Source organism: Eschscholzia californica, unplaced genomic scaffold (assembly GCF_041429995.1).
Source record: "Eschscholzia californica isolate CP2 unplaced genomic scaffold, dmEscCali1.0.p SCAF_1, whole genome shotgun sequence".
NCBI classification, from domain to species: Eukaryota; Viridiplantae; Streptophyta; class Magnoliopsida; order Ranunculales; family Papaveraceae; genus Eschscholzia; species Eschscholzia californica.
Genome location: NW_028238198.1, coordinates 50,915,076 through 50,925,077, shown reverse-complemented (window position 1 = coordinate 50,925,077; position 10,002 = coordinate 50,915,076). Strand labels below are relative to the sequence as shown.

Genomic DNA, 10,002 nt, shown 5'->3' with positions numbered 1-10,002 from the left:
CCAATTGGTTTTGAGACAAGATGGATTCGGCGTTTCCGCTTATTTCACACATCTGAAATCATTCCAAGACGAACTCCAGTCGCTTATCTCTTTTGAACCGTGTATTTGTGGTCACTGTAAGACAATGATGGATCGTTTGAATCAAGATCGTGCCATGGAATTTCTCTAAGGCTTACATGATCGATTTTCATCCATTCGTAGCCAAATTTTGCTCATGGACCCTTTCCCATCAATACTTGTTATTCATAGCTTATGCAAGCAAGAAGAGGTTCAACATACTCTCATGAATGAAACCACCATTTCTCTAGAAGGTGCTGCCCTTGCGGTTCTAATTTTCTGTAATGCCCCTTAAAATTTATCTATATAAGAATTTTATTTGTCCATATATTGACCACATTTGAGAAATACACTATTACTAAGAACATCTCCAATGAAAAATTCAAGAAAGAAAACCTAAATGTCCTATATAACAAGTCTCATTTGAGATTTTCTCCTGTAAATGACACTATTAGAATGTTCCATTCTAAAGACGTCTCCAATGCAACACTCTAAACATTTAAAAATTATTTACGTGACATTTCTTAAATGATTAGTTCTCTTTTTAAAATAGAAAATATTGATGCGGTCAATTGACGTCTTTAAGAGAAATCTTACATATTAAATTTATTCTTCAGACATTTTAAATTAAGCGTTGTCATCTTTAGGACACATGAATTTATTTAAGCTACAAAATGCTTTTAGAATAGTCAACATAGGCTATTCATTCCTCATAAAAAAAAACTTAGGCTATTCATCACTAATTTGACCTAAATAATAAATAATGCGATTAACCTAGTCTTTGTGCCTCATCTTTAGGATACATGAATGTCTCATCATTCCTTTTGTTTTCATCTTTTCCTTATCCCCTCCTCCACCCACCCCTCTAAAAAAAGTGATCTAAATAATGAGATTTCCACACTCACACTAACTAATTTTACTTTGACAATTTTCAAAATCTAAATTTTTTTTACCCAAAATATGCCACAGAGACAAATGTTAAGAAGAGGGCATTTAAAACTAGTCATGTATGATATATAAATATGTGAAGAACGTGTAAATCATAGGACAATGTGCATACATATTTATATTAAGTAATGTAAAAAGCTAGTTCAACAAAAAAAAAAGTAATGTAAAAAGTATGTCTTGGGAACCATTTAATTGAATATTATGATGTGAAAAGAAAGTGGTAGGGGAAAGCTAAGCAGGTTTGAAGCCCAAGAAGTTTATTCAAAGTAGTTGAAAACTTGAAATAAGAGGAAGTCATGAGCACCACCAGCAATTGCAAGATTATTACTTAATTCCATATACCAAGCCCAAAGTGACTAGGGGCTAAGGATCCAAGATCAATGAGTTCTCTTATCAGGGTTGCTAATGTTTGTATCTGAAAACTGTTTAAATTTCGCGATACCATAAATAGAGCATAAAAAGTTGTATATAGCAAGGTCAAGGTTAGTATAGAGTCTCCGATACATATCGAACTCACATTTGGTAAGAAGTCCATGATATGGAATTTTTTAACTAGTCATAGTTCCGCGTAGATGGGGATTAATCGATGTGCGCATAAACTGACACGGATTACTACGAAAAGAATGAAGAACAGTCCAACCCATCTACCCAGGCACCATCCAAGTAGCTGTTCTGTACTCAGACTCAAACTGAAATATATACATGATCTATTTGTCTCTTCTTTAATCACTCTTTTTGTTCTTTTTCACAAACTACCCATTTCTCTGTCTTCTTTCTTGTACTCTCATATTCAACACAACTCAGCCCTCTTTCCACTTCAATTTTTAAACCCAAAAGGAGCTTTTCATTTTTAGCTGTTTCTTTTATCAACTAGTTTGGTCATGGCAGTAGTTTTCAGTACTAAAAACTACTTAAAAACTTTATTTTTTCTCATTCTTATCACCTTTGTTTCTGCCATTGTTAAGAAACCACCAAAACCAGATCAAAACTCATTACTAAGTTGTGATTCAAAGTCTTTAGATAATTCTGGTTATCATTGTAATCCTCCTGGGTCAGAAGATCATTGTTCTACATTCGCCTATTTCCGTGCTAATTCTCACTACTCTTCTATTTTCAATCTTACTTCGTACTTGGGACTACTTCGAAAATCACTCGATGAAGCAAATGAATTCCCACCAAGAACTGAGTTTCTTGGATATGATCAGCCTTTGTTAATACCAATTGAGTGTAGATGTAATGAAGGTTTCTTTCAAGGAGATATCACTAAAACTACCATCAAAGGAGATAGCTTTTATGGTATTGCTGAATCATTAGAAGGTTTAACAACTTGTAAAGCCATTCAAGATAAGAATAAAGGTCATTCTCCGTTGAATCTTAAAGAAAAACTTCGATTATCGATACCTTTGAGATGTGCTTGTCCAACTATCTTGGAGTTCAACCAAGGAACAAAGATCTTACTTTCTTATCCTATAACTTTTGGTGATACAATTCTTAAGTTAGCTTCCACATTCAATATTACTACATCTTCTATTATCTCTGCAAATAGTAGATTGGGTCCTTTCACAGATAAACTAGAACCACTTTCAACTCTTCTGATCCCCCTCACTAAGAAACCGAAGATTGTCATCCGTCCTCTTTCTAAATCCACATTACCCAAGTTGGGTAAGCCCAATACTACTTTTGTTCCATTAACAAAACCACGCGGGAAAAAGAAGAAGGGTGGAAAGATTGGACTTTATATTGGAGTTTCAATGGCGGGACTAGTTGCATTAGTTGCAGTCATTGTTGCGTTTTTCTTTATGGAGTCGAAGAAGAAGAAAAAGAAGCTAGATTTTAGTAAGAGTAGTGATGATCTTGAATTGCATCAGTTGAGTATAAGAACCAAAAGTGAAATAAAAACAGTTTCAGAGTACTCTCAAGATCCATTAGATGGTGAAATCATAGACACAACTACACCTCACAAAATGGTGGTTCAAACATACTCAACCGAAGATCTACAAAGAGCAACCGAAAATTTCCATCCAAGTAATCTCATTGAAGGATTTGTTTTCCATGGTAGACTCAATGGTAAGAATTTGGCTATAAAACGAACACAACCCGAAACCATAGCGAAAATGGATTTTGGGCTATTCCAAGATGCTTATCTTCATCATCCCAACATAAATCGGCTTCTAGGGACGTGTTTGATTGACGGACCTGATTCATTTCTCGTCTTTGAGTACGCGAAAAATGGGTCCTTAAAAGATTGGCTTCATGGTGGATTAGCAATGAAGAGTCAATTCATTGCTTCATGTTATTGTTTCTTAACATGGAAGCAGAGGCTAAGGGTTTGCCTTGATGTAGCCATGGGTTTACGCCATATGCACCATATAATGAACCCAAGCTATGTTCACAGGAACATTAAGAGTAGAAACATTCTTCTGGACGAAGAATTCAACGCTAAAATTGGTAATTTTGGTATGTCAAGATGTGTTCAAGATGATGCAGATGACTCCAAATCACTTCTAACTCATCCTGCAACTTGGAGTAGAGGGTACTTAGCTCCTGAGTACTTAAAACATGGTGTAATTTCAACTAGTATCGACATTTTCGCTTATGGGGTAGTATTACTAGAGGTATTATCGGGCCAAACACCAGCAACAAGGCCCGACGACAAAGGTGAAGGAAGTAGTCTTCTCTCAGACAAGATTAAGTCCATTTTAAAGTCTCATAATGCTCACAATGAACTCAAAGATTGGATTGACAATGCAATGGGAGATGCTTATTCATTTGATACTGCAGTTACTTTGGCTAACCTTGCAAGAGAATGTGTTGAAAATGAACCATCTCTTAGACCAAATGCGAAAGAAATAGTTGACAAGTTATCACGATTAGTCAATGAATTACCCGATGGAGATCAAATTTCTAGTAGCGGAAGTTCTTCCAAATCTCAAGTTAAAGCACTTTCAAGTGATCCTAAATAAATTTTGCTCAATCTAAATTTGTTTTGAATAAGCTTATATTTTTTGTACTTGTAATGTTCAAATGTCTTAAATTAGTTTGGTTTCTAAACATGGAGATTTCTGGGCTGTTATATGTGTATGTGTATATTACAATTACCTATATATGTTTCTAGTCAGAGAACCTTAAGTTTGGGCAAGCAGCAATTAATTTGTTTTAGGTTTGTGCTATTAGTGCGATTTCGAAAAGTTATTTTTCCTGTAAAATTAGTTGAGGAGAGCTTATTCCTTGACAGACCTTTTTCTCTTGGTATATTTTGTTGAACAGGGCTTACCTTAAGTTTGTGGCTAACCAGCCCAAAATCAATCAGCAATTAGTGGCGCGAATAAATAGACATACTTTTTTTTTTTACGGTAGTACGCACTTTTCTATGCGTCAGACCATTCTCAAATGCCCTCTCAGGTCCGATTTTTTGTTAGGGGGCATAGAACATGTCTGATTGTCGGACTTATCACGTGAAGGTCTAACTCTGCTACCACGTTAAGTTTGTTTGTTGGATCTAGATTGCTCGCTGAAATTGCATGACAAATTATCGAAGAAACAATATTATCTTAAGTGGTCAAATGGTTTTCAGGTCTTCACTCCGGTAGTTTTTGCTTTCCCACAATGCATGTATTGTTTTTACCGATCGCACTCACGATTATTCGAACTCACCACTTGGACCCGTTTTTACTCCCACACTCACTTTTTATATACATAAAGGTTTTGGTTACCAAAGTTTTCATCAATAAGACAATTACCGACGCCATTTGAACTGAATCGAAAAGATGCGTTGGATTTAGATCTTTGGTCGTCGGTACTCATCTTACAGACGAAAAACTGAGAGTAACTTTTTATAAGGGTAGCTTTTGGTTTTCATTCGGTACACCGATAACCGAAGCTATTTGAATTAAATCGCAAAGGTCCGTCTTACTATAATGTTTGGACGCAGGTACTCATCCTACCCATGAAAAACAAAGATTGATATGTTGCTCGATTTTTCTTGGGTTATGCGACTACCGGCTCCATATCAACAAAATCGGATAGATGCCTCTGATTTTGTTTTTTGTTCGTCAGTACTCATCATACCGACGGAAAATCCAGCAATATGAAAAACATTAAATTAAAAAGCAAAAGTAAATATAGAAAAGTTCAAACCTGCCATGACTTGATGGGTTAGGAACGACATGTGATGTGGCGGGCTGTGTTGTCGTTCCTATCAGGACGTGGTTGATGGGTCTAAGAACTTCAGATCTCAAACCCGCCATGACTTGATTGACACGTAACGGATCAGCACGACACAACACAAGTTGTCCTGTGCCGTGGTGCCTCATAACTGGATCGCGTTGGTCCATTTTCGGGCCGTCCCGGCCCATTTGCCACCATTAGGGGGGAGCGAATTCAATGGGTTCACCAGAATTGCTATCCCTGGGTAAGCTCTCACTTCAGTCAAATAGAGCCAAGATTCCACACAAATTATCAAATACAGGGAAAATTATGCTTGGGGTGTCTATAAACAAATTAATTGTGCCGATAAAATTTAAATTTCATTACCACATCTACGCTTGCCTAAAGACAACTCCGGGTGCCTACGGAACCCTCCATGTTATCTGAAAGATGACGCCCATTTTACCTAAGTCTGTCAATGAATATCCGAATATTCGACATCCGATCCGCATCCGTATTCGAATTTTAAAAAAATATCTGAAATTTCAGATATCGGATACGGATTCGGATATTCCTATCGGATACCTCTGCTTATCGGATTCGGATATGGATACAATAATATTCGATCCGATAAATATCCATATCGAGTAAGTAATATAAAAAAATAATAAAAATTTAAAAATTTATTCATAATAATATATAAAATGTATGGTTGAGATCTATTATTTAGATCTAATGGTTAAAAATTTAAAGAAAAAGTTTAAAATTTTGTTAAAGTTTCGGATATCAGATATTAGCCGGTATCCGTTAATATTGGTTCGGATATTGATTTATAATATCCATCGGATAATTATCGGATATCAGATAACTAATCGGATTCGGATACAGATATGCCTATAACTGATCCGATAAGCTACCGTTTACAGGCCTAATTTTACCTACTAAAGATGACCAACTCACTAAAATGGTCATCTCAAGATAAAGGTGAGATAAAACCCGTGAGCCTGAGTCCCCATGGTACTCACATCCCAACCTGTTCCCTCGCTATGCAATTTACCGATTGGATTAATAGGAGGGCACACGTTACAACATACAACCGGCTACCTGCTCGAACCCGTATTGTATTACCTACTCATTGGCGCTCGTATTACCCACCCAAGTTATACGCCTGACTAAAGTTCTTGGTGTACCAACCCGATAGTTAGCTTGATGTCGCTTAACCTGGACGTTAGATGAGTAATTCTCATTAGTTCGATCATGGTGAAGAGTTATAACTCTTCACTCTAGCTGACACCTCAACCGTTGTTCCTTTCGTCTCATCCCCTACAGAGCCTCTCAACAGCTTTTCAATTTCTTTTATTCTTAAAACCCTAAAACTCAGATCTTTTCTTCAATTCACTTCTTCTCAAATTTTCACCCTATTCAGGTATGATTCCACTCATGATATTTGTTCCACTTAAAAACCCCAAAGGGTATCGGACTATGTGATGTTGCCAAGTGGTGATCATTTGTTTTTCTGTTTCATGTTCAAACTCTTGTGACACATGATTGTTGTATGTACATTTCGTCGACTCTTGTAACACATGATAGTCTTCGCTATTGGTTGTTAGAGTTAGTTAGAGAATTTGTTATGGTTTTCTTTATAAATATCTCTGTAATCTCTTTGATATTTTCTTAATGAGAAATCTTTTCACTATTATATCAGAGCTAGTATCACGCTCCACGGCAGATTTCTCTCTAATTTTCTTTCTCTCTAGATTTCTTCCTCGTCTTCTTGTTCTTTGTTAGTCTTTCTTTTCTAAATCTCTAACATTAGTGTTCTGGTTTCTTTCTGAAAATTGATTTCTAAGATGAATCATCTTAAAATTACCTCGTTAGCTATTACTTCAATGAGAAATATCATTCCAATTAAACTCCAGAGTGATAATTACTTATCTTGAAGATCACTGTTCTTACCAATTCTCAAGAAATACAAAGTGCTAGATTTGATCGATGGATCTCGTCCTCAACCTGATCAATTTTTACATGTTGAGAAAAAGGAAATTAGTCTTGTTTATATCGATTGGATCGAAGAAGATCAAACTTTGTTGATTTGGATAAATTCAACTTTGTTTGAGCCAATGATTCCTTATATTGTTGGAAATACAACTTCACAAGAGTTATGGAAAAATCTTGAAGATTCTTTTGCCTCCGCATCAACTTCTCATATCTTTCAGCTTCAAGAAAATCTTTGTGATTTGAAAAAGGAAAACCAGAAGATGCCTGAATTTCTCACAAAAGTAAAGAAAATCTCAGATTCTTTGGTTGTTGCTGGAAGTCTAGCTTCTAGTGCTAAATTAGTGGTAAGCATCTTACCTTCTGAATATAGTTCTTTTTCAGCTGCAATTATTGAGAAAGCCTCCTGTATTAGTAACTGAACTTTAGAACTTACTGGTCAGTGAAGAAATTACAATTTCTGAAAGACAGAAGAGATCAGTTCTTAACATATATCATGCTTTATTCACAAATCCACAATTTCAACAATCTTTCAATCTAGATCTGATAATAACAATCAGGATATGAATCACAACAAAGGATCAAAAAATTATAGTAATTCTTCTCATCAAGGGAGAAATTTTACATCCAGCAATGTCTCTAATAAGATGAAATCTTCTAATCACTCCAAGAAGTAATAATGGAGAACAACCTACTTGTCAGATCTGTCACAAAGTAGGACGTACAACAGGCGGATGTTATCATCGCATGAATTTTTCCTATCAAGGTGGAACTCTTCCAAATAATCTAGCTGCTATGCTTGCTTCTTCTAATATTTTGGGAGAAAATCTGTGGTTTGCTAATACAGGTGCCTCACATCATATCACACCAGATGTTTCCAACATTGCTTCTTCTTCCTCTTCTGCTTATACTAGAAAATAAGCAATTTCTGCAGCAAATGGTCAAGGCATGATTATAACTCAAACTGTAATTCTTCTTTTCGTAATAACAACCATATTTTCTCTCTAAAAAACGTATTAGTTGTTCCTCAAGCTTCTCACAACCTACTTTCAGTGACCAAATTCAACAAAGACACCATCGTTCTTTAACATTTGATCTTTTTCAATATTATGTGAAGGACTTAACATCGAACCAGACTCTTTTTCAAGGGCCAGCTAAAGGAGGGGTCTATCCCATTCAAACCAAATACTGAATCTTCTTTTACTACAAAACCTCAAATAAACGCTTTAATTGCTCGGCCAACATCTGTTGATCTATGGGACAAAAGGCTAGGGCATCCCTCTTTTCAATCTTTACAAAAGTTCAAACATTTGTTTTCATCTACTCCACTAAAACCTATATTCTGTTCTGATTGTCAATTAGGCAGAAGCAAGAAACTTTCATTTCAATCTTCTACTACTATAGTTTCTTTACCATTACAACTATTACATATAGACCTTCGGGGTCCTGCACCTGTTACTTCTATTAGTGGATTTCAATATTATGCTAATGTGATAGATGAGTTTTGTAAATTTTGTTGGCCTTTAACACACAAGTCTCATTTCACTTCTGTTTTTCTCACTTTTGTGAATACTATTGAGAATAAATTAGGAAATAAGGTTAAAACTATTCGTACTGATGGTGGTGGGGAATTCCTCTCTACTTCTCTCAATATTATCTTCAAGACAAAGTAATTTTACATCATCTCACTTGTGCTCGCACACCTGAGCAAAATGGTGTAGCTGAGTTTAAGCATACACACTTGATTGATCTCACTAGAACATTACTTATTCAATCATCTCTCTCTAGTTCATATTAGCTTGAGGCACTTAATATTGCAAATTATCTCACTAACAAACTTCCTATTAAGACTTTGAACTCTATTTCACCATTAGAAAAGTTATTCTACTCTCCTCTAGACTATGATTTCCTTAGATTATTTGGTTGTGCCTGCTATCCATGGTTGAGACCATATGCAAGCAATAAACTTGAACCTAGAAACAAAGAATGTATCTTTATTGGTTATGCTCAAAATAAAAAAGGATACAGATGTTTGGATATTACTACAGAAAGAGTCTACATCTCTAGACATGTGGTTTTCAATGAAGAACAATTTACTAAAAAAGCATGCCTTTCACATACTTTTCCTTTACCTTTACCAGCTACTGGTTTTTACCCAGTTCATCTATTACCCATTCAGACTTCATCTAATCCATCACACCAAATTACCCATTCAGAACCTACTCATTCTGTTAGTTTTATAGGTACTAACCCTGATAATTCTGTTGATTCACCTCTTTATTCTTCAAATTCTAACTCTACCACTGAGACAACACCAATTTTTCTTCTATTATCTCGTGCTCCTCTTACATCTATCACTGAATCAACATAAATTTCTCTTCCATCCATTCAAAATTAGCTACTCATCCTATGCAAATAAAAGCAAAGTTTGGTATATGTAAACCCCAAATCTTTCTTAGCTGCCACAAAATATCCTATTTCAGCAGCACTAAGTGCAATTACTTTACCTCTTACATCAACACGTTTTACTCAGGCTAATAAAGATCCCAACTGGAGAACTTCCATGGCTAGTGAGTTCAAAGTCTTAAAGGATCTTAATACCTGGTCTCTAGTATCACCTTCTCCTAATCAAAATTTGGTTGGCTGCAAGTGCGTCTTTAAAATAAAGCAAAAATCAGATGGTAGCATTAAAAGATACAAGGCTCGTCTAGTTGCTAAAGGATTTCATCTGAGATAGGGGATAGACTACTCTGAGACATTCAGTCCAACAACTAAACCGACAACAATTAGAGTTCTACTCACTATTTCTATTCAAAATGGCTAGTTAATAAAGCAACTTGATGTGAGCAATGCTTT

General features: G+C 35.6%; 1 protein-coding gene across 1 annotated transcript; it reads left to right on the top strand.

Annotated features, from left to right (window-relative positions):
- The first annotated feature begins 1,867 nt into the window (after positions 1–1,867).
- LOC147567439 (protein LYK2-like) lies at positions 1,868–4,151 on the top strand. The gene has a single exon (XM_086669523.1). It carries the CDS (start codon positions 1,887–1,889, stop codon positions 3,966–3,968), a length of 2,082 nt encoding a protein of 693 aa, XP_086525649.1. The 5' UTR covers positions 1,868–1,886; the 3' UTR covers positions 3,969–4,151.
- Positions 4,152–10,002: the final 5,851 nt, after the last annotated feature.